General features: G+C 42.0%; 1 protein-coding gene across 1 annotated transcript in view; it reads right to left on the reverse strand.

Annotated features, from left to right (window-relative positions):
* Positions 1 to 25,614, reverse strand: part of TBC1D22A (TBC1 domain family member 22A) — a 159,411-nt gene that overhangs the window by 132,490 nt on the left and 1,307 nt on the right. The window contains exons 2-4 of the mRNA XM_054988947.1: positions 22,118 to 22,174; positions 12,044 to 12,384; positions 9,909 to 10,088 (exon numbers count right to left, since the gene is read on the reverse strand). Coding sequence (XP_054844922.1) covers positions 9,909 to 10,088; positions 12,044 to 12,384; positions 22,118 to 22,174 — 578 coding nt within the window. The remainder of the gene's footprint in view (positions 1 to 9,908; positions 10,089 to 12,043; positions 12,385 to 22,117; positions 22,175 to 25,614) is intronic.

Raw genomic sequence — 25,614 nt, forward strand, 5'->3', positions numbered from 1 at the left:
GAAGAGTGTCCTAGCAAAATATTGGGAAAAGAAGGAGGTCATGATGTTCCTCAGAACAGAGAAGATGGAAAATTCCTCACCATCAGTGAGGGAAGAACACAACTCCTTCCATTCCTGAAGAAATTAGGGAAAAGCAAGAGATGAAATAGCACTTCAAATCCTCAAGAGCTGTCCATGCATACTGGGATGGCTGTGGGAGGAGATCCAGCAGCCAAAGCCAGTTGCTTCCTATGTGAGCAGTCATAAAGTGTAGCTACGCTCATAGGCTACTCAAGTTACTGGTTCTCCAGAAAGCACTTTTGCACCATGGCTCGAAATCAAAGCACAATATATACATATACATGGCACATAATTCCTTAGAAGAAGGCACCACTGTCCACAAGTACCACTGAGAAATGGCTTTGCAGTGGACACAGAGTGCAGCACTTCAGTTAATTGATCTGAATTCTCCATCGATCTCTGCCTGATCTGTCTGTTGAGTAGGGTCTGCTCCCAGTAGCCAAAGGTGGGGGGGGGGCTCCGATATGGTGCTGAGGGTCAGGCCAGGGTAGGGGGTGCCTGCTATAAATCTGGTCTTTCTAAGTCAATGCTGAACTCTATGATTACCATACCTACGGCTATGTTGAAATACGTTCTCAGAAAGAGACACACGATCCATGGGCATATATTATAAGCCCTACTCACTTACTTGAGTTTACCTCCAGCTGTACCTGAGTAGCTACAGACTCAGATTATATTTACAGGCTAAGTAAAATACTTGGTTTTTCTGCAACTCTGCCTTCAATTATTCTGAGGCCAAGTTTTGATGTTTACTCTAATACAGATCGCAAATTGATTCCACTATATTTTAATCTATATAGTTATGTTTGGGAGAACTTGTATCAAAAATTAAGACCCAGCTATAACCCGGAAACCACTTCTTAGAATCCATCTAAATAACTGTTCACAATATTGGCTTAGAACCAATACAGACCCCTGTATCATTTCCCATTTTTTTTTAACCACAATATTTCTAGCGCTGTAATTTTTAAGGGGACCCACAATTCCTGTGCATGCATTATTCATCTTGTGACACAAAGCGGTTATTTCACTGAGATGACTGTAAATCGCTACATGAAGTAATGGCTTGCATGAACAATTAAATGATAGACATGGTAAACTAGATTTATAAGCTTCACATTCTTAAAAAAAATTCCTAGCATAATTTAGCTATAAAGAGCTAGAATATTCTTCCAAGACAATAGATCCATGGCTCTGCAGCTCCCCCAACAGCCTCCGGGACGCCAGACACAGCATATGAAGAAAGCGGTTTTAATAAAAGGACTTGATATTGCTATGGTAACCACAGCAACCAGTTTCAAAAAATGAGTAATAGCTCTGTTAGGTGCTTCATTAATTTTTTTTCCAAGCAAATACTGTCCTTAGTCTTTTCAATGGAACAAAAGTGTTATTTGAAAGCATGCAGAAATAGAAAATAAGTCAGTATAAACAGTCTCCGAATGAGTTAAACCCTTTGGAAAATGAGATCAGCTAACTCAGGCAGAAAGTTGGAAAAATTAATAAGTAGTAAAATAGATGAGGTGGAGATCTGAAAGAAATAGAAAATAAGTGTGTCGCGGATTAAGAAATGAAAGACAGCAGGGACTATTTAGAAGACCATTAAGACAAGATTTCAGATATGGTTGGTCAAAGGGGCAAAAGAAATAAATGAAGACTGTTCATCTGCATAGCAAGAGTACTTCATAAAACTCAGCCCCTGCAAATATTTACAGCTTTTTTAGTGCTAGCTTATGTGAAGCATTTTCAAAATCACAATCTGCATCTCAGCTAACGGAACACAAATTCCCTTGACAACATAATGCCAGCAAAATCTACCACTCAAATCTCCATTGCCTTTGCAGGGGGCAGGGGGGGGGTGACAAAAATGTGCCAAGAAAGCCAGTTGAATCCTCATGTCAGGAAAGCTCCAAATATTTCTTCTGCTTGGCCAAGCTAAGCCAAAAAAGTCTGGATAACTGAAAGGTGCAAAGAGAGGCTTGCAAGGGATTCCATCGCTATTTCCTGTTATTGCATTTTTGATCACAGGAAAGAGTCTAGTCTGCCAAGGCCTTCAGAAAAACACAGGAGAAGAACAAGCTGTAGTTTGTAACTCTCTAATAGCCTAGCTATACATTGCACACACTATAGAAATGCCCTCTGCCAACAATGGGCAACAGGCAGAGACAGAGAGTGGACTATCTAATACGATGTGGTCTTGTGGAAAGAATGTGAAATTTGGATCTGGGATAGATCAAGATGGGTAGCCGTGATAGTCTGTACAGCAGAGGAAAAGAGCGAGAGTCTAGTAGCACCTATAAGACTAACAAAATTTCGTAAGTCACAGCTCACTTCTTCAGATACAGAGTGGGAGACACAGGTTCAAATCTGATCATGAACCTTGCTGAGTGACCCTAGGCCAGTTTCTCGCCACCTAACCTTCTTCATAAGGCTGCTGGGAAGATTAAGCGAGGAAGACAGAACCATGTTTGTTGCTCTGAGCATCTCAGAAGAACAGCAAGATCAAAAAATGCAACAAATAAAACTGTGGCCCACCCTTCCTCCAAGAAGCCCACCTCAGCCCGTCTTTGTTTTACCTTCACAACAACCTTGTGAGGTAGGGCACTCAGAGCACTTCATGGCAGAGGGGAGCTTTGGACCTGGCTCAGACATTTTAGTCTGACACTTTAACCACTAAACCACACCGGCAATAGCCATGAGCAAGAGGAGCCAGCTGTTGTCATTCTCCCTTTATTGCAACTGTTCCCAGTTCCTCCACAGGGAAATAAAGACAGACAGAAAGAGGCAGCCAGCAGGTCCTCCTTCACTGTGTACATAACTCTGCATGACTTCTATTGCTGCCAGCTTTTTCCATCGCCTTTGGGTAGGGGAGCAGCCAGAACGTTCAAGAGGAGAGCTTTTGCATTCTGAGGCTGCACTCAGACCGTGCAGCAAGGCTCTATGAATAATCGGTTTAATTTTCTGATATGCAATGGCTTTAAAATGGCCTTCAATAAATATCCTCAAAGCATCACAGTAATACTTGTACATTATATACATCAAATAAAGGTCGTCTACCATCTCCAGATAAAAGATCACAGGTAGTAGAGATGCTGGGACAAGTCAGAGTACATGACACTCGATCAACCAACAGACTGACCGGAAAGCCAACGGCATCATATGCCTGTATGCAACCAACTGAAGACGGCATAGCATTAAGTTGCACGAATTCCTGGGAGCAAGGCGCGTTTAAAAGTGGGGATCCTTCTAAGACGTAAGAGTCTGTGCAGTTAGTATATAATTGTTCACCCCTGATTTCCGTCTCCAAAAATGGCTATACAGGATTTTTGTTTGGTATCAGTATCAATCAATCAATCTATCAGAATTTATGTATGCAGAGGTTAGAGCTAAATTCCTTGCTAACTTGTTAGTGGGGCTTGACTTTACCTCTGATATTGACAAATTAGTTTTTTTGTCATCTGATACTGATTCATTTGTCACTAGCAGAGTATCCCTGTTTGCCTTAGCTGCAAAAAAGATTAGGGCCAAGATTGTTTCCTCAGAAACCTAACTTTTTCATAACTATCTGGTATTTATTAAGGTCCCATTTTAATTGTATTTTATTTTTATTATTTTAATAACTGTATTTTATGCTCGTAAGATAGATTTCTATTTTTACTGTTCTTAACTTTGTATTGTGATGGCCTTTGGCCATATACAATTAAACCTACTACTACTACCAGAATTTATTACGGTCTTTGGATCAGCATAACACAAAACAACCCATTGCACTTCTCAGCATTCAGTTTAAAAGCTACTACCAAAGAGAATACTACGAAGAGAATATTTACATATAATAATTTTGAAAGATTAGTGCAATAATATGGCAAAAATCATTTTAAAATTATGTCCACTAATTGGTATCCCCTTCAAGTAACAGTAGCTTGATGTATTCATCTCAGGTATTTTGCTGAACTTTACAAACAGCTGTACAAAATTTTGTGGTTGATACTGTTACATGCTTATTTTCTCCCATAAGCAATATTTTTACATATGCCTGGTTTGAGTGGCCTGGAAATCTTTCAAGTAGGGGGGATATGTACTTTAGACAAATCGATTGACAGAGAGGGCAGTAGAGTAAAATATGTTCTATTGTTTCCACCTCTCCTCTTCCACATGAGAAAAGCCTCTCTTCCAAGGGATCTTCTTGTTAATTCTATTAAATAACCTAAATATCAGTGCAGATATCCTGTAAGAAACAATTTTAACTGTAACCGGGGAGGGGGGCGTGTCTTGCTATTGCACAACTAGTACCATACCATGAGTCACCAATAAGGCTAGACACGCATTTTGCTTTGGCTTACTACCCTCTCCTGAGCCTCAACTCTCTGTGCAAGCCAGGCAGGAGCCTAGTTCCATCCCTACATGGTTTCCAAGCAGGCCAGAAACGGCCCCGGTTTCTCTTCCCTCCCCCCTGTTCCTTCACGCCTGTGGAGCTAGCAGGGAAGAGAAAAGCTGCAAGGAAGACTTGCATAGCTTTGGGCCTTCTCCAAATTCCCATACGACGGACAACCAAAGCAAGCCTCCCCCTGATCTTCTGCATGCGCCACCAGAGAGCTAGGGATTGGGCCTTGTTTTAGTTCCAGAGGAGCTCCTGCAGAAGCAGCATGAATCTCAGGAGTTTACAGAACCAGATAAAAGCATCACCTGCCATTCACAGAACTTGCAGGTGGGACACTGACCACTGGCGAGTTGATAAGGTGGTACTTAGTGCTTTGCCATTGCCTGTCTCTGCAACCCTGGTCTTCGTGGGACCTATTCAATTACTTAACAAGGCCAACCCTGCTTAGCTTCTGAGATCTGACAAGATCAGGCTCACCTGGGCTATCCAGGTCAGGGCACACAGGGGAACACCAATCATATAAATTAGCCAGTAGAAAGCTGAGCTGTGAATCAGTAGTGCTGCAACCACTGCAGGGGCCAAGCAGCTCAGACCTGGCCAGTTGCACCAAGGGTGCCTGTCTGCTCACCCACCACCTATTCTTGCAAACCAAGACACCTAGCCAGGTCTGAGCTGGCTGGTGCCTGCAGTGCTTACCTTGTAGTACTGCAGGGGTGGGAGGCCCTCAGTTTGGCCATTTTAACATCCCAGTCTGCCCCAATATTCAAATGAGTTTCTCCTAGCCCTTTTTCAGCCTTCCTCCAAAACCCTGAGAAACTACATAAGGCAGCTTCCGTTCCTCGGTCTTCAACAGTACTGCCTCATCATCACCCATTTCCTCTGAGATTGCAGCACCTGCCATATACCACACTTTTGCCCACGCTGCTCTTTATTTTGTTAGTGTGTAGGTTTAATAATTAGCTTTACAGCCGTCCTAGAAAGAGCTCTCAGAAAAAAAAATCAAAGGGAAGAGTGGGAAAGGCATCCACCACAAAATCGGAGTGACTGCTATAAAATATGGACACGTGAATGAAGAGCTCAGATGGAATTTTGGTATCATGGGTTTAACCTGGCAGGAAAAGCAAGATTTCAGATTGTGACCGATAGATAAATAGCACAGGCTCGACAGTATCAGAGGTGACAGGGCAAAGAAATAACTTTTTCTAAGAAAGCCTAGAGAAGGAGAACTCAGAGGAACTAAAAATAAGTAGAACCATTTTCACAGCTCAGACAGAAGATAAAGTGAAGAGTAAGGAATGACAAATACTATTCCATCAGGGAGAACATATAAAAAGACACTTTAAAATGGGAGGGGGGATACATAATGGAAAACAAAGCTTGAAGTCAGGGAAATTCAGGCCCTTACATAGTCACATTAAGGAAAGCAATACATTAGTCAAAAGTTTTGTTCCTATAAGAAGGAACGCTAAAAAGAGGAACCCTTATGTTAAAAAGGGTTAGATCTTATGACTCTTTTCCCGCCAAGTTTTCCTCCAACAGAGAAAGGTCTCGTTCCATAAAGACAGACTTTTCTCTATAAGAAGAAACATTTTTCCCCCACTGGAGGAAATCTTTCTTGCTTGAAGGAAAATATAATACAACTGAATCATAGAATCCAACCTAGCAGAAGGGAGTCACAGGATCAAACCCAAAGATAACAAGAATTTGAGAAGAAAGGAGGATGGGGGAACACTGCAAACATAACTCGTAAAAGGACAGAAAATCTGATGAAAGTTTATCCATAAATTCTCTAAAAACAAAACACCATCAAAGTCCAGAAATATGTATCTGCTACATTAAACAAATCTCTCTGGAATGCCTCTGCGTAACACAACTATCTCCGCACACCTTCTCAATGCGCAAACAGTAATGTTTCCGTAGACAAGTAAGTTCTCCCCAGAGCACGGCCACCAAACCATCTATAAATGGCATGTAACTTCCAGCAACGGCAAGCATCGTAAAAATGTGTCTTAGTAGTGATTAGTGAGCTGCCCTCGGCGTTTTAAATAAGAAAGCAGCATTATCATCCTCAAACCTTCTCTTAAAAACAAGGCGCCTCAGCAGCACATCTGAATTTACCAAGTTGCCAACCCAGAAGATTTCTTTTTCATAAAATGCAGGGCTCATTTTGAGGGGGAACGCGCAGGAACGCAGTTCCAACAGTTCTCCCAAGAGGTCAGGTGGCCCTGCCCACCTGATTTTCGGCCATTTGGGGCCCGTTTCGGCCTGGATTGGGGCTAAAACAGCCCAGATCGGGCCTCTGACGGGTGGTGGATCACTCTCCTGCTCAGCAGCGTCCCAATCCTGGCCATTTTGGGCCCAATTTTGGCCCGGAATGGCCAGGATTGGGTCCAAAACAGCCAGGATAGGTGATGTCAGGGGGTGTGGCATATGCAAATCAGTTATGCTAATGACACACTTCCGGTGATGGCAAGGGGCATGGCATATGCTAATGAGTGATGCTAATGAGTTCCTACAGCTCTTTTTCTACGAAATGACCCCTGATAAAATGTATTTTAAAGCTGAATTTTTGGCACTGAAAGAGATTTTGGCCTCCATGGAGAAACGGTCATGAAACTGTATACTGTGAACATTTTAGTTGGGATCCTACTTCTCTTGAAGCTATATTTTAGCAGTAATTCACTAAATATACAATTCTGTCCTCTTCTACTACACCCTATGACCCAGGAAAACAAACAGAAGTTAATAACATAACTTTTTACACCCAGGTATCGCCAGTAAAAAAAATACAGGACAAGCTACAGGGCAGATCTCCTATTCGCTCTTTAAGTTGCAGAAAAGGTACCAAAGACACCTGGACAGCAAAGTTTCAGCACATGCAAGTCAATTAACGCCATGCAAGTGGCCACATTAAATGCTAACGTGACCTACAGATATGCGTAACCAGACCTTGGCATGAAATTCTCTTAATTTTGTCAAGGGGAAATTTTCATGCAGACATCAAATCCATCAGACATCAAATCCATATTTGTTTAACTCAGGTAGTTTGAAGATGCTTTTGCCACTTTGAACGGTGTGAATGCCACTGCTGAGTAGGCTTGGTTTTGAGAACAGAAGGGAGACAGGATACACATTTGTAACTGTGTAAGTATCTGGGCAAAATGCACATTCCTTGGGTACTATCGGAACTTTCCTGTACACCTTCCCTTTGCCTTTTGCCTTCAATCCATTTGCCTTCAAAGCCTAAATGCTCCCCAACCCTCAACTGGGACTTGCCAGCTGGCAGATTAGGCAAGTACAGGAAACAGTAGTTCTAGTTCAAGCCCCTGTTCCTTCTGGCAGTGCCAGAAGAAGAGGTCAAAGAGAAGCGTCACATCACTGGTGGGTTCCTCTAAGTATGGGACTTTGGACTTCAGTGTGTTGCTATATTGCTACTTAACAAGAATGCCTTGAGTTGATGGTGTGCAGGGTTTTTTCCTGGGGGATATGGGTACCCTAGAAGCTTCTTTTTTCACCTTTTGGGGCTTCTCTCTTGACTGGTGTAAGAATATGAAGTAACATTGGACGGGCGCACAGGTTAGGGAGATATGGCAGAGAAGGGAATGGTATTAGACAGACAACCTGTTTCATGGTTGGACCATTATCTGGGGAAGGTGCAGATGGTTATGGCAGCCCTTCCCTGCAGAGGTGGCAGGCTGATGAGAATGGCATGCTCTCAGAGGAAGACAGCTTCACTTGCATTCCAAGATGCAAGATGGGGAATCTGGAATGTGGAGGAAAAGCAACTCCAAGACTTCCTGAGAGCCTCATCTGCCCTAGACTCTTTTCCATCTGGCTTTAGGACTCGGTATGGAACAGCTTTGGGTGCTCTGGCAGGTTTCCATGTGCACAGTGTTTATGAACGTCACTTAATCTCTTAGCAGCCTTCAGCACCAATGATCACTCAATCCCATTGAAGCACACGGAAGCTGGAATGGGGGTTAACGGAAAGGTGCTTGAGGCTACTGCATCACATTCAGAAGGTTGTAATAGGGAGATTAGGAATATGAACTCCAAAGATCCATCTAGGGGAGTTCCACAGGGTTCTGTGCTATCACTCATGGTTTTCCTTATCTACGCAAGAGATTTGAATGAGACAGAATCTTTAGGGGGTCATTGATACGCAGTTGCATGCTGTTTTTATAACTTTTTCAACAGCCTGTCCTCCACTGATTTAAAATGCACCTCCCCCCGCCCAAATCTGACATCTGGATTTCAGGGATCCCAAATGAATCCAGAAACCCTGGAATCAAGGTAAGATTCTCTAATCCAGTTCAGCAAGATTAGAGAATCCTAAATTTATTTGGCCATTATTCCCTATGAGGAAAACTATGGGGGGGGGTGCTAGGCAGGACATTTTTCAAGCAAACTCTACCAAACATGGAGGGAACCTACTCCTGACCATCTTCTACAGAACCCCTCAGGAAAACTGGACCCCTGAACAAGGTGCCCCCCCCCCCCGCCACTCACCACTGTTTTCTTTCCAAGTTGACTCTTCAGCAGAAACTCACAGGACAGTGCTGCTACTGGCCAAAGGCACACTCCCAAATTCAACTCAAACCAGAGAAGCCCCAACAGAACCTAAGTGAATCAAGGGAATGGAATCCCTCCAGAACCAAAATGAAGGGACTAACATCAAACCAGAGAATCATGTCAAACCAGCAAACTTCACCAAAACCAACCTGAAGCAACGGACTGTCACAACTTAGCTCGACAAAACCAGTGTCACTCAAAAAAGCCAGGAAAAGCAAAGAGCAAATAAATAAACAGCAACTGTCTAGAATACTAACATCAAAGTTCAAACAACCAATTTGACAAAAGCCAAAGCGCATACAACCCACAACAGCAAGACATTTATACAAGGTTCCCTGTAAGACAAAACTTGTCCTTTCCCATCCACCATCCCACCCTATCCCTCCCAGACACCAGGCCAGCCCCTAGCCCCCAAAGGACAGAAAAAAAACAGTGAGCATAATACAGCAGTAGGAAGGCAGCAAATCCCCTGGCAAGTCCATTCCCAAAGGCAAAGAGAAGAGAGAAGGCCAGGCAAGAGAGCCAGCAGCAGTCTCTCTCCAAGACCAAGCCACACAAAACAGAAGCTGAGACAAGTCTGTTTTCTTTAATTCCCTTGCAGGCAGTTTGAAAAAAGGCTCTCTATTTCTCAGAGAATCTCATTGGCCAGACAAGAAGAGCTCCTGCACGGACTAGCCACTTCCCCGCCCTTCCCTGCCTCCTTCCCCCCTCCCTTCTTGGGCCACAAAAGCAAAAGAATCACAATTGAAATCTGTGCTAGAAACAGATGAGTTTCACATGCACAAATACAAACTTAACAAGGTAGCAATTTCTGTAGGATTAGAGATACCACTGCTCCATCACGGCAATAATGCACACACATATCTTAATCAAGTTTACTTTTTTAAAAAGTACTTACCAAGGTTTGTGTTTGGGCCAGCAAGGAGTTGCCTGAATTTATCCAATCGCGATGCCTCTCTTTCTGACAGTGCAAGACCACCTGAAGTATTAAGGTCTGCTGCTCTCCCCACCAGAACACCTGCTGAGGACTGTGGAAGCGACTGAGATCTTGGCATGGAAGCATTTTCACTAGAACTATCTAGAGCAGAGGAAAGTAGTGAAAATTAGCCTCACCTACTTCAGTTTAATTGGAAAGACAGCCTGGAGCCATGACTCGGGAATAGTAACTCAGAGAATATTAAGTTAGGAAGAAACTAATCCTATGAGCAGTAGTGAAGCTTGAGAGATATGGACTTGCCCAAGTCCGCTCTCATATGGCACTGGGAGTGCCATATAAGCCAGTCCAAGATTTTTTTTAAAAAAACAGAGTATAAAGAAAAAAACACGCAAATATTACATTTTAAAAGGCACAGAAATCCTGGGAAACAAAGTACATGTAGTTGTCATAGATAAAGTACTACATTATATCCTTTTTGTTCAGAAACAGACCAGGGGACCAGGGGAGGGGCATGTCTTGTCATCAGAAGGACACACAGAAATTAACATTTGTCAATAAATGGATGCTACATACTCATAGGTTACTTTTTAGTTCTTTCCCCATCATATCCCAAGGCCACAGGGTATTCTTTCGTTCCACACTTTCAAAACATTGAAACGGATACTTTTTCCCAAATAATCTAATATCATGCAGTAAACTTCAAGGCTGAATTGGAATTTAATTCCAAATGTTGTGAGAATATTAATCTCTAGTAGCACACACAAACACACAGGCAAGATCTAAAGTAATTAAACTTGCCTGCCTTACCCCGCCACTCCCAAAGCCCAACTACATAAACACGCCCTGTAACACTGGCTCCAGAGTTCAGGGGACCCACAGGAACAGAGTTGCATGTTAAGATCTGCAGTGGGAGGAGGACCCAAAGAAATCCGCTCCACTCTCAGAAAAGTTGGCAAAAATGAGGTGGCTCCAATCCTATGATTTTCTGCTGCTTACATGTTTTTCAATAAGTGAAGTATAACTTATCTAATCAATATATGTGCCCGAAGAACCAAAAGCCCTCCAGTTCTGACGATCAAGGACCACAGTGAAAGCTCAATTTTGAGAGCCCTGTATTATGTTAGAAATCGTAATGAAGAATTCAGGACCAAAGTAGCAATGTCTTAAACAGTTCCAAGAATGATTCTCCACTTCATTGCAAAAGTCTTTAAACTGAACAGTTGGTCAATTTACAAGAACTTCCCTGTTTTTCTTCACAAGAAAAAACAATGGTCTCCTGGGCCCAACAACATTTAAACTGCAACCAGCTCAATTTTAAAGCTACCCATAAAACTCTAGAAAAATCTCATCAATATTACCCAGTAATGTGAAGAATCCCAACTTCTTGTGCATGCCTGCATAGGATTAAGAAGTATCTTTAATACTGAGTGTGTTCCCTTTAAAATAAGCTCTAGTGGGCCCAGGGGGCAATACTCACGGCTGCACAAAGGAACACAGAAACGCAAGAAATCGGAAAGTGACAGGCTACCTGTGAAGCTTGCGACTGTTCAGTGGTCTGTCCCACTGACGGACTCTTTGCCAATGGCTTTGGCTAGTTTCTTTAAGAAACCCCCATCACTAAGATAACTGATCCAAAGCCAACCATTTGCTATCACCAGATTACTCTCATAGAAATCAGTAAGATAGATACAACGTCTGAGAATGGTGGACCTATTTTCCTACTTTTTCAAAACGTGTATTAGATGTGCAATATGATGAATTAATTTTTTTAATGAAGACTTAAAAGCACGTTAAGGGCCCCTAAGCTGTGACCTGGACAGCCCAGGTGAGCCTGACCTTGCCAGATCTCAGAAGCTAAGCAGGTTCAGCCTTGGATGGGAGTCCTCCAGCGAAAACCAGGGTTGCAGAGGCAGGCAATGGCAAACCACCTCTGCCAGTCTTTTGCCAAGAAAACGTTGTAAGTGGCCGCTGTAAGTTAGCTTGAGGGCACTCTCCACCACCACAAGGGCCCCTAAAACAGCTCACAAACACACACACTACCGCAACAAAACACCGACACAGATGGTAGGAGGCAATGGAGCTTCCGAAACCTTTACCTGCAGAACTCGATGCATTGCTGTCGCTGACAGACTTAACCAGCCTGTTGTCCCCACACACAGCTGGGAGCAGGTCTGGAAGCTGTGGAGGGTGCTCCTTCTCCACCACCTGCCCCTCCTGCTGCTTGTGCTGCTCTTGCAATTTGCTGTGATTCCGAATGACACGGTGAGCCGTTTCCATGACTACATCAGTGTTAAGGCTTTCTGCAGCCATCGCCAAGAGTTCGTCATCGTCATCTCCAACATCCCACGCGTCGCTGGTGTTACTCTCAAACTCTTGGAAGGTGCTCACTTTCTTCAGTTTCACTGGAGTGGTCGGTGGCTTGGCTCCTGGTTTTAAGCTGTTTTTAAATACACAAATATTTAGTATTGATACCTGCACCTGTTCAGCCAATGCAAAAAATATATAAATCTATAATCCTGGCAGAAAGCTGACTTCTCCAAACTTTGATAAGCAGCTACTTCCACGGCATTGGGATTTCTGCTGTGTAAAAAGTGAAACTTCACTTCTGGAATCCATTATTTGTCTTAAGTTTTGGAGCAGCAGGTAATTTTTTTTATCACAACACAAACTTGTTTATTTAAAAAGTCTCAAACCAGATAACAGATTTATCTACAAAATATTTAACATGCAAACTCTACACAATCTATACCCTTCCATAATGATTCGGTATACGGTTGCCTTGCCCTCCCAGAGGGAGGCAGGACCTGGTTCTCACCTTCTCTTTGTTCCTTGTGTGCTTCTTGCGCAAGTATCCACGCACCTGCATGATAACGTCACTTCCAGGAAGTGACATCACACAGGAGTGCACATATGCTTCTCAGTGGGCCCCAAACTAACCCACTGCGAGGCATGGGAACACTCTCAAGGTTGTATGATGACATCACTTCTGGGAGTGGCATTACTGCACAACCTCAGGACTGCACCCAGGAGGCTTTCCCCGCCCCCAGCCAGGTAAGTGGGGGGGGGGGACAGAGAGTGGGAGCAGAGGATTCCTCACCCCTCACCAGGGAACCTAGGATCCCTAATTCTGTATCATGCCAATTAAAGGTGTTTAAGGCCTTCATTTCTGATGAAGCCCGCCTGCTAATCAGTCTCAGCAGACAGATCACTGGACATCTCCTTCAAGAGCCCTGGGCATAAATATCTGCTCGGTCTTAAGCAAGCCGTTTTCCTTCAGCTTTAAACTGCTCACGTGCACAGCCTCCCTTAGAAAAAAAAATTAAAATGACGTAATCGGTTTTCCAAGAGTATTCTACATTTTTATTTCACTTGTGTCATAAAGCCATTCGCGCTATCACAGATATGACCTGAGATACAACGGAACAGTTTCTGGACTTGATGAAAAAAACATGGAGGAGGCCTCTGCAGGCTGCAATCTGGGAGGCACATGCTGAACACGCCAAATGGGGAATCAAGAAACACAGAACACAACAGGGGTAATGGTTAGGGGTGTGTACTGAGAAAATTGTTATAATGTCTGATCCAGACTTCAGGAGGAATTTTTTTACCACTATTGGTTATTTCCAGGAAGGATATTACCAATTCGGGAGTCAACAGATTTTTTCAGAGAGAGATTTTCAGTATTCACAAACTTCATGTACGTGTGTTACCATTCTAGAGAATCAAGATAATTAATCGAATCGGTGATTTCTGTGTATATCTTCAGCTCAGGAGTTTCATTGTGCACATCCCTAGTAAAGATAGCACTGCCAGGTGCCTGCCAGTGGCAGGCAAACTCCCAGCGATGTGCCTCTCTGCCCACCAATTGCTGGTGCTCAATGGGAGGAGGCAGGCCACCTGGAGATCACCCACCATCAGCAAGCAGCCTGGGCAAATGGCTGTGTGGTCCCATGCCTTGCATGGTGATGTTGCTTCTGGAGCACATATTGAGCCAATTCTTAATGAACTGGCCCCAGCACAATGACATCACTTCCAGTCACGACCAAAGTGAGAGCCGGTTTGGTGTAGTGGTTAAGAGTGCCGGGACTCTAATCTGGAGAACCAGTTTTGATTCCTAACTCCTCCGCTTGAAGCCAGCTGGGTGACTTTGGGTAAGTCACAGCTTCTAGGAGCTCTCTCAGCCCCAGTCACCTCACAGGGATATTATTATTATTTATTGGATTTATAGTCCACCCTCCCTGCAAACGGGCTCAGGGCGGATCACAACATACAGATAAAAACATATTGATAAAACAGTATAATGACAAAAGCCAGATTTAAGGGCATAAAAACAAACTCTGTACCATGTTCTTAATATCCCAAGGCAAGATTCATTTTCACCCTTCTCTGTCAACCATAAGAGGAAGAGAGGGGTGGAGGTGTGAGTTGGTGCGCAATTTGCCACCATTCCTACATGGGGCAGATTATTCATATAGCCCCCCACTAATAGGAGACAGGCAGGAAGGCCAATCGGTGGATCTGAATACTGGCCTCAACCAAATGCCTGGCGGAACATCACTGTCTTGCAGGCCCGCCGAAAGGACACAAGGTCTTGGCAGGCCTTAATAATAATAACATACTTTGTAAACTGCTCTGAGTAGGTGTTAAGTTGCCCTGAAAGGTGGTATATAAATCAAATGTTGTTGTTGCTGTTATTATCACCACCACCACACAGAATAGTGCGCAAACACAACCTCAGAGGCAAGTGTAAGTTGCCCCTCACTCTCTCGCCCTCCCGCCAGTTGCCAGGGGAGACCTGCCAACTCTAGGTAAAGAAGAAAGGATTAATAGAATAATATAGCCTTTAGATATAATGTGTGTCGAGGCTTAGCTGTGAAAAGAGCTTGTGAGAAGCATCAAAGAACAGCAAAAATACCCAGTAGGGATCCCAGGTCCTCTGGAACGGGTGGAGGATCCTCCATTCCCACCATCTCCCCTCCCACCCACTACTCACTTGGACAGGGAGGGAACACAGGGGAACAGGCCTCTCGGGTTTGCTCTGGGGGCAGCACAATGACATCACTCCCAGGAGTGACCTCTCTGCACCCCTCCCTGCCCCTGTGCGATGTCGTTACTTCCAGGAAGTGAGTCATCACACCACCCTGAGACACCGCTCACAGAACTATCCAATAGCTATTTTTAATGTTCTCTGTTATTATAAGAAGGAGCAGCAAAAATTAACATACACAGCTTTTATAGATGTTAAGAAAATATTTAAGTATAGATAACTTTGTATGGCATTTGAGGTTATAAGACAGCTATGAATGTTAGCCCTATCAAGTGAGATAGGCAGGTACTGTCAGAAGATGATTTTGATAGCCTATAAATATGGGAATACTAAATATAAATATGAGATACTAACTGATCTTCAAAGAAGATGTTCCTTGCCTGTAACCAGCTTACTTTTGATAAGAAATGATTAATGAGTTCAAGGAATTGCTGTCTTTTAATTATCCATGTAGAATCAATGGAGTGTATTACATACTTAAGTTACTTTGTGTTAAACGTATAAATATTTATGACTTAATAAAATGATAAAGTGCGGGAAATATTCTCCAGCAATATTTTAACTTATGTGCTGTAGCCAAAACAAATTAAAAAACATTGTTGAAGTGTCTCTCTTATTTATTATTTATTTATTTTGATTTTTATTCCACCCTCCCTGCACAGGCAGGCTCAGGGCGGATTACATTCAAGTAGATTAATGATAATGATTAAGAGTTGCATTTTATAGGATGTCCATGCTTATATTTGTTAACTGCCTTGAGTGTTCCTGTTGAATGTTGTTGTAACCTGCCCTGAGCCTGCTTGCGGGGAGGGTGGGCTATAAATTGAATGAATGAATGAATGAATGGATGGATGGATGGATGGATGGATGGATGGATGGATGGATGACGACAAAGCTAACCAGACATCTCGGGCTTCTTTAGAACATGCCTATATCTTCTCCCAGGTCATCCAGAACAACATGCAGCTCTGTACACAGACATGTTTTAAGTCCTTCCCTTCAGTCTGTTCTCCAGTATTTAATAGTCTCTCCCCTTCTCACAGCATGACATTGTGCTTACTCTGGACACAGTCCACTAAGAATTCTGGTGCAAGCCCATTAAAGCTCATGGGAACTGAGTAAACTCCTTTTCATGCACCTACCGGGAGGCCTCCATTGTGTTGTACCTTTGTGTTTTAGAGTTTGGGGAAGGAAAACTTTAGCAAGTGTAATAAGGGGAAAAATGCAAAGAGAAATAGGGCAGGTTTTATGAGCTAAACCAAGAATGGAGGGAAAGGTATGTAGGCCAAATGGTCTTTGTTTAGTCTTTATTTCCTTTCCCCACATTTCAGAAACCTACAGCTTCATCCACAATGCATTTTTGCACCTAAGCATTAAAAAAGTCTTTACTATTTGTTAATAAGTAAAGGAAACTATGAGATATCCGTCTTAAAAGATCATATAAACTGATGAATTGTCAAGATAAAGGAGCCCGCTGGCCTTAGAACAGCCTTTGTCTGAACTTTGAAGTAAGTCATACAATCCCATGTAAGGTTTAGCTAGTGCTACAGACTGAATTTTATTTCAGTCTGCTGAACAGCCTAATTTTATACATATTTACTCTGAAGTAAGGCTCACAGTGTGCAGTGTCATTTATTACCAAGGTGAACAGATTTGCAGCCTAAGGTTGAAACCCTTTGGATGCTTACTTGAAAGCAAGCCCAGTGAATTCAGTGACTTCTGAGTGAATGTGTACAAGATTCTAATCTGAACTCTTCAAAGTTTTCATTTTATTAAAGCTATGCCATAATTGTTAACATGTGTGTATGTATACATACAGGGCTCATTTTGAGGAGGAACGTGCAGGAACACAGTTCCGGCAGTTCCCCAAAGAGGTCACATAACAGGCGGCACCGCCCACCTGACTCTTGGCCATTTTGGGCCCGTTTTGGCCTGGATTCGAGCCAAAACGGCCCGGATCGGGGCTCTGACAGGTGGTGGATCACTCTCCCGCTCAACAGCAGCCCAATTCTGACTATTTTGGGCCCCTTTTCAGACATTTTCAGCCCTTTTTTGGCATTTTGGGCCCAATTTCGGCCCTGAATGGCCAGGATTGAGTCCAAAACAGCCAGGATAGGTGGTGTCAGGGGATGTGGCATATGCCACATGAGCTAAAGTTATGCTAATGACACACTTCTGGTGATGTCAAGGGGTGTGGCATATGCTAATGAGTTATGCTAATGAGTTCTTCCAGCTCTTTACAGAATGACCCCTGTGTGTGTGTGTGTGTGTGTGTGTGTGTGTGTGTGTGTGTGTGTGTATATACACACACACACACACACATACATACATGTATACATACATACATGTATACATACATGTATACATATGTATATACACATATATGTATATATATAGACATGTATATCACATGTATGTATACATACATACATATGTATACATTCATATATATATATATACACATATACATATACATATACACACATATATATATACACATATACATATACATATATACATATATATATACCATATTTTTATACACACACAAACACAATTCCTAGCATGACAACAAAGGCTTCGGTGCATATGTGTATTTTACACTAGCACACAGTAAGTACTCCCCTGAGCGTACCACCCAAAGACACCCCTCGTTCCCCAGTCTGAACCCAGGGGACCTGGCAACCCTAGCTGTGATCTTTCCCAAAACTTTAAAAGCACCCTATTTTATTTATTGTTTTTATTTTAGCTCTTTAATCTGTTTTTTTGAGCTGAAAAATTTGCATCTTGAAAGAATTTTGTATAGAAGGGATCAAACTCATAAATGACTACTTCATACATTATGTTTACAGGTGCATACGCATACAAAGAATTATGTATACACCTAAAAATGTTAAAAATATGAGTGGGAAGACACTCCCATTCTATACAAATACACTTGCCAGAGAGCTCCTAGCTGACTGTATATTTGGCAGTCAGTCTGGGGCTCCCTCTGAATACTGTGAGAGCTGAATGGTTTAACATCCAACATTGCCTTAACTCAAACTGAATAAAGAAAACTCACTTCAACTATTCTGAATGCCAAAAGATGTAGTGGCTCTCAACAAGTAGATTCGAAAGATCCTCATCTCTCCATACCCTGTTGCCACAGATCTGATAAGCATAAAGTACTTTAAAGAAAAAAAGAAATGAGCTTGCAAGAAAGTATGCTCTACAAGTTATAGAAGGTTATCTTGTTCAGTGAGGTTGGAAAGGACAGGTTGTTCTTTAAAGCTGACTGTGGCTCATCTGTTTAAGCAAAGATCTGGGTAAAGAAAGAGCTTCTTCAAAGATAATGAAATATCGCTGCATGGAAAATTAACATGCATCCTCCACATCCTTTTAACACAAACATGAAAACCAAGACTTGAACAACGGAACGAGCCATGCTCAAGGAGAGAGACAACCGAACAGTAACATCTCTTTCAAGCCCTAGCTTGTTTTCTTCATTGCTCTGTGTGACAACTTGCTAGCCCCAGAGAAGTAAGAACTTCTGACAAGGAAGAAACTGTATTACATGCATTTTAAACCAAAAAAAGAAAATGAAACTGAGAATACAATTCATCTTTGCAAACACATTCACAGAAGTTACTCACCCACCTACCAAACATATAAACTTTAATACTTTTGCCAACTAAATGAAGAGAAAGCCAACTTTCATAAAGCTCAATTGCCGGATCATCTGGAGGAGTTACTGGTTTCCAGAGATGACTGGACAAGAGAAGCTTTACATAAAAGATGTGGTTCATGTACTTTTAACAATTCTGAATGTACAAAATCTGGTAACGGACACAGGCACCTATATGTAGAGAGGATGAGTGTCTCTTCTATTCCCAGAGAGATTCAGAACTTCCACCACACCTGCCCACATACACTCACAGCTACAATCCGTTCCTTCAGGCATCCGGCACTCACACCGGCACCAATATGACCAAAATGCCCAACACTCTGTCCAACCACAATTTTAAGAAAGAGACTTGTCTTAAACTACTAAAGGCATCCACATTATCTTAACCTTACTGCCCTACAAAGTACACACAAACACATAAAACCAAGCACTTCCTGACTTCATCAAGCTCTTAAAACTACACACTCAACTCCAAAGCTATACTGTCATTCTACACAGGAGATTTCTTTTCTGACACACAGGAAGATACATCAATGCTACTCCTAATTCTTTAATAACTCTAAGGCAAACAAAAAAGGCATTTCTATGTCAAAGCTACACCAGCAAAAACTCAAACTCTCTCTACATAGGCCAGAAGGCATACCTATATTTAGCAGCTATTTCAGGGAAATCAAAGAACTTAGCAGGGCTAATACACAAAAAAGCGACTATTCTAAGCCAAATTTTTTGCTAGACAGGCAAGGCTTCAACTACAAGCATGTTATTGCATCCAAATACTTCATTGTTTGGGTTGCAGATAACAATATACAGCAGACAACGAATAACTCGTCAATTGGCACTTCAGGTAACAGGATGGAAAACAAACACCCACCTCAGACAGCCATCTGCTTAAGCAGCAGGCTCTCCTTAAGCTACATTCTCTTGTTCCGAAGTCACTTTCCCTCAACTTAGTCTTTAAATAATAGCCAGAACTGTGAGGAATTAAAATTAAGAACCAGCCCCTCCTCTCCTTCATGCCTAAGATTTTAACCATGCAGGTGGTGACTTAAGAGGTTAGACAAGCGATATGGCCAAAGAGCCTTGGAAGAGGCATGGCCCAGTGTGCTGGCCACTCAGCGCAGACCGTATCTTAAGACATCATGAGAGGGCTGCAAGCTAGGGTTGTCCGGCTGTTATCTGGCACCCCCAGAAGATCTGGAGAGGAGGCAAAAGGAGGAAATGATTGCACAATACGTTAATGTCATTTCTGGGTGAAAACCCAGATGTGACATCAGCATGTCAGGCAATGCTCTAGACTTCCCAAAAACTCTATGGTAATACCACTAAGGCCCACCCACTGGAGGCTGCCCACTCAAAGCAGGCAAATGGGAATCCTGCGACAACCTCATGTGCTCCCTTTCCTGTCTCGTGAGAGTTTTCCATGCCTCAATCACTACAAGTGAATGTTGACACTATTTGTAGTTAAAGGCTAGCTAGCTCCCCACGTGACCAAGGTTTGCAAAAAGGTCTCAGGTTTGACCAGTATCAACCATGGGTGGCAGGGATGGAAACATAACAGTATGCTATGGGTAAGACTGGGGAGGAAAAAGGAGCTCTTCGTGGTCTCATAAAAAAGAGTATGGGATAAGCAGCGTTAGATCCCACCCCCAAAAATCTTCCAATTCCAAACACAATCATCAAATCAATGCTCTTCTGAATGGCAAGTGCTTAAAAAGCCACCTTAGCCAAGCTCCTTGCAACTTTAAAATGTACAGACAACAGCTTTTCTCATGGCTCAGAAATTTAGTATCTCCTCCAGGTGACAGAAAATAGGATTCTAAAATAGTTTATTTCTTGATACTTCACAAATGCACCTGCTCAAGCCACCCATGAAGGCAAGCCATGGCAATATCTGGTTATCATCAGGGAGATCAGAAGAACAAAGAGCACTCAGTCCGTAGTCACGAAATAGTAATTGCATCTGACGAAGAGAGCTGTGGTTCTCGAAAGCTTATGCTACAGTAAAGTTGGTTAGTCTTAAAGGTGCTACTGGACTCTTTACTATTTCATTCTACTCTATTGTCTCTTTTGTGCCTCTCTTCCCCCCCCCACTCCCAATACACAATGGCATATGCCATCCCTAAGCTAAATTAATAGTGAAGTTAACACTGAATTCATTAGAAGACAGCATGTCAGGTTTTTACCGTACACGTAGCTTGCATAATTTCCTATGCAGAAATCAACTTAGGATTCAACCTACATTTAGGCTGGGTATTTTGCTTCATGTAAAGCAATACATTTATAAAATGTGAACAGGCTCTCGCACATAGATAAAAGAGTCAATGGGAAATGCACATGTTTGGAAGTAAGCAACCAGCCATCCAATACTAGAGGGACCCACAACGCTGGGTTCAAAATCCCACAATCATGGAGGTGGATTCAGCCAGCTTTAACACTCAATCCTGTTCAATTCTTACCTTTATCAAACATACAGACCCCATAACCCCCACATGGCATTTTTGGTAGACAAAGAAGCAGTGGAAAAGCTGGCTGAATTCAACACGTGAAGTTGCTTCTAATCTTGGGATAACGAGCCTCTTCTCAGTCTAACCTACTTCACAGAGTTGTAGCCAAAGAAGGGGGCGGTATTACGGGATAACCCTACAAATTCTGTTCTGTGTTCCCTGGAGGAAACACACAATGCAATTGTAATAAACAGATTGTGTAAAAGACAGGATGGGTTGGATCCAGACAAATTCGGATTCAGGGCACCACTGCAGAGCTCCCGTCCCCCAGCGTCAGCTTTCTGTGGTGATCAGTGGGCTGGGGGTGGGGGGAGAAGAAATTTCTGTCCCACTGATGGCAAATTAGTCCAGATACAAAACCCATGACGGAAAGATAACATGGTGTGGCCAGAAAGAACACAGCTAGTGTCAATAAAAAGTGAAACCAATAACATTTTCATCCCTATCAAGAGTAAGCAAAGCTTTCAGCTCTAGATCTAATAGTAAGCAACTCTTGCCAAAACTTCGAAAATCATGAGGATCGAAATATTAATTTTGTGTACAGAGAACTATTCTTTTAGCTTCCACTTATAAACTAGCTTAAACACAGCTAATTAGTTTACTTTTAAAAAAAATACGTGCTAACTGAATTGACGACTATGGATCAATTAGCAGGCTGTGCGTTGAAAACGGAAATTCATTAATCGTAACTCTGCTAATATGATTCCTGTGTGTGTTTAAGAAAGCGCAGCATTTCATAACACAAACTGATTTTGACATAACAAATGGTTCTTTAAGCTGAGACAAAATATTTTTATGTATTTCTTGCCATGATTCAGGAAGCCGGTGGGAGAAGAAGGAAAAGAGAGGGATGTGGTCAGAAGCAGAAAGGGGAAACATTTAACAGCATTACTTCAACAGAAGAGCAGAAAGCGAGGAGATTTTGCAGCTTCTCCATTTGTTGAAAACTTACGTTCCATGCAACAACGGATCAAAAGGAGGATGCTGAGCACCATACACGTGTTGAATGCTAAAAAGAAGGGGGAAAGAGAATTAGTAAAGGATTATGTTTATTTTTAAAAAATGCAAGAATGCAACAGCAACTACACACATGCCTGATTGCTGCTTAATTGGCCTCTCAAGTAAACCATTTTTTACAGGTTACTACCATCCGTTTCAGAGAATAGTAGAACTGAACAGGCCACTTGAGCCTTCATGCCTTGATACTTAACAGTAGTAAGAACTGATATAGTACTCTGGCATTCAAACAGCTTCACATTAATTATTTCAGTGGCCCATCTGCCCATCCTGTAAGTAAGTCAGCAGTATTATCCAAATACTTTGGCCACTCCCAGTGTACCAGCTGTCAAGAATCCTATCCAGGGTTGCTAACTGGCCTGGAAAAAAATGACCTGTCCCAATGTATAGGATGTTGCTTCTCATGGAATGGAGGCGTATAAAATTGTCTAGTAAATAACTTCGCAATACGCCTCTCTTTTTCTTTTAATGATTGAAATGTGCTAGTATAGCAGAGGGTGCAGCAGTTAAATCTCTCGATTTAGTATTTGGCATATTTGTAGTTTTGCTCATGGACAACCAGGGCATGCCAAACGAATACAATTTTATACATTGTTATAAATGATGCATTTTCTGTTGTTAAAGTGGGGAACCAGTGTTGCATATATTTCAATATTTCCCCATGTTTTTTTTTCCAGAAAACCTTTTTTTACTTCCATGACTGTAAAAATTCCAGAAATCATACATCTTTTTAAGACTAGCAAACAACTACTACTTATTTTGAAGAGTCCTTTGAATGGACACAAACTTTTTTCAAAGACAAAATAGCCAAAAAGTTATCCCTACCTATATTAAAGCATTTGCAGACACATCATACTTAATAATGAAACTACTGCATCCTTTTTACAAAACCCTCCTGGTTTATCATCAGAATGATGGGAAGAGATTTGCCCACTTGAACAGACAACTTTCTGGATAATACATACTTCAAGGGACAAGGAGAATGACCTACTAACTGCACCCTGCAAGTTCATCCTCTGCCCCCAAATTATCTCAATTCAGCAGATTATTTTGATGGACTACAGGGTGGACTCTACTGTTTGCAACACTCACTCTTGACTTTCCAAATTCAATGGCTCAGTAAAGGATCATCAGCAAGGTATACCACAACTAAGTGAAAAACAAACAAAATCACGCCCTCCTGAAAAACCAGCCAGCTTGAGAAACCATGGACTCTGGTTCCAAGTGAGCTACCACAGTGACTTAAAGGAAGGCAACCCTGAATGTAAGATGACCCCGCCCCCCCCCAAAAAAAACATTTTTATACACCAAAAATTATATTTTACTGGACGTAACTGTAGCTTGAATAAAAATGTGAGACGGACTTCCCCTCCCCCTTTTTACTGCATACCTAGACCTTTCATTGGAGTAAATGCTGTAGTTTCACCTATGCAGCATCCACTTTAGCAGCAGAAAGGAGACTAAGCAAATAACATCCAAGTCAACCAAGCTGGACTGGAATAACACCTCAAAAGTTTTAAGAGGCATGGCTTGCAACCACAGATTTAACTGAAGCCATTTTGAAAGTGGTGCCAGTAAAAAAAACCAACTCCCTTTTCTGTAGTTTAGTCTGACTGTGGAAAAAAACAGGTTGTTTACTCTAACTCTATAGGCTCTCTTTTTTTAACCACTAGGAATTGAGTAATCAAATCAACCCAATAAGGGAAGTAGGTACCACCTGTGACAGCATTTGCAAGAGACAAAATATGCCAATGGTGGGAGGTTTCCCCAGATGTGTGGGAAACAGCCGTACAAGAACTGTAGGCTGCCAGGAGTTGCAAGAGATTTGTTCCTGGTCTGCTGAAAAATGCAGATATCTGCCTACACCATTTTCTACTCTCAAGAGATATTTCACGTATGAAATAAACATCACACTGTCACTCAACCTAAATTCTGGCACACATGCATTCAAGTTAAGCCAACCAGCCATTTTCTATCATGCATTCTCCAGTCCCTCCTGCTTATGAACTTCAAGGGTGTGGAGGGCAATAAAGCTTCTACCACCCACTGCTACAATCTCTCTCATCAACAACCTCAGGTATCCTACGCAGTTCAATGTTTTTCTGACAATTCAAGGATAAATTCTCAGTGTCACCAAGTGAAGCTTCTGTTTAACACCTTTAGCCATCCTGATAACATCACAAAAAGGGGTTAAAGATTCTCCAAGTTTATTTAAACAACTCTTTGATAATTACATGAGGATTCTAATTCAATTTACTAGTTACCATTGAGGACCAGAGACTAGTTAGCAATTCAATATTAATATATGAGAACAGTATCTGACATTATGTAGCATGCATGGAATGCCTGCAATGTGTTGGCTAATATGTACAAGTTTTTTCACAATACAGCATTGGATATAGGCCTATTGGGTAAACTATAACAGACTCACGTTATCCTACCGTGATCAAGTTATGTTTGCAGCCTTGTAAACAATTAAATGTATCCATTTTTTAATTTAGTAATTGTGTGCTTACTGATGAAGATTTGTGGTGTGATTGCCAATTCTGTTCTTATGAATGTGTATAATATGGCAAAAAACCTTTAGACCTAACATTTGTTTTTACTATGTTAATATGGTACATTTTGTATATATTATAAGGTTTGTGCTAATTACTTTGTCACGTGCAATCTATTGCATATTAAGTTTTGTTGGGAGAATGCTTGAGTTTGTATTTATTTCAGAATATTTAGTTATTCTTACTCACTTGACATATTTGTTTTATCTAGGGCTTCCTTCCCCTTAGCTTACATTTTCTCTTTATTAGATTCTCCACAACCAGAGAAATCCAAGCAACCACTAACTTACCTAGCATAAATGTAGTCTCAAAGCAGAACTGTCATCTTTCCTTAACAGCTGGTATGATAGCCAAAAAGTCACAAAATCCAGCACAAAGATGAACTTTTGAAAAGTTGTCCCTTTTCTAGCTCATACAAGAAGCTTCCCAAAAGGGGGAGGGCTGTCTCTAAGTAGGGTCTATCTAATTCAGCATCACCTTCAACAGTAACTGGTCAGATATTTCCAGTAAAATTACAAGCAGGGCATGAACTCAATTATCTCCCTCACACATAGACACATACACGGTTATTTAACCCTAGTATTAGTTACTGCACAGGTATGTGCATTGTGTCAGACCAACTCTAGTTAGATGGTCTAGCCAAGTGGTTTAAAAAACACACCACAGATTGAAGATATACTCATGTCCCAGTTCAAGTTTCACCACACCATGTAAAGAGGCCACGACAGCTAAGCTGCCATGTCCTGCAATATCGCAGCAATAATCCTATTTCACCATACTAAACAAAGCGCTTGGAAAACTCAACTACTTTGAACAGCGTACTATGGGGCAGGGCTGTGACTCAGTGGTTGAGCATCTGCTTTGGACACAGAAG

This window comes from Eublepharis macularius, chromosome 9, assembly GCF_028583425.1.
Source record: "Eublepharis macularius isolate TG4126 chromosome 9, MPM_Emac_v1.0, whole genome shotgun sequence".
Lineage (NCBI taxonomy): Eukaryota > Metazoa > Chordata > Lepidosauria > Squamata > Eublepharidae > Eublepharis > Eublepharis macularius.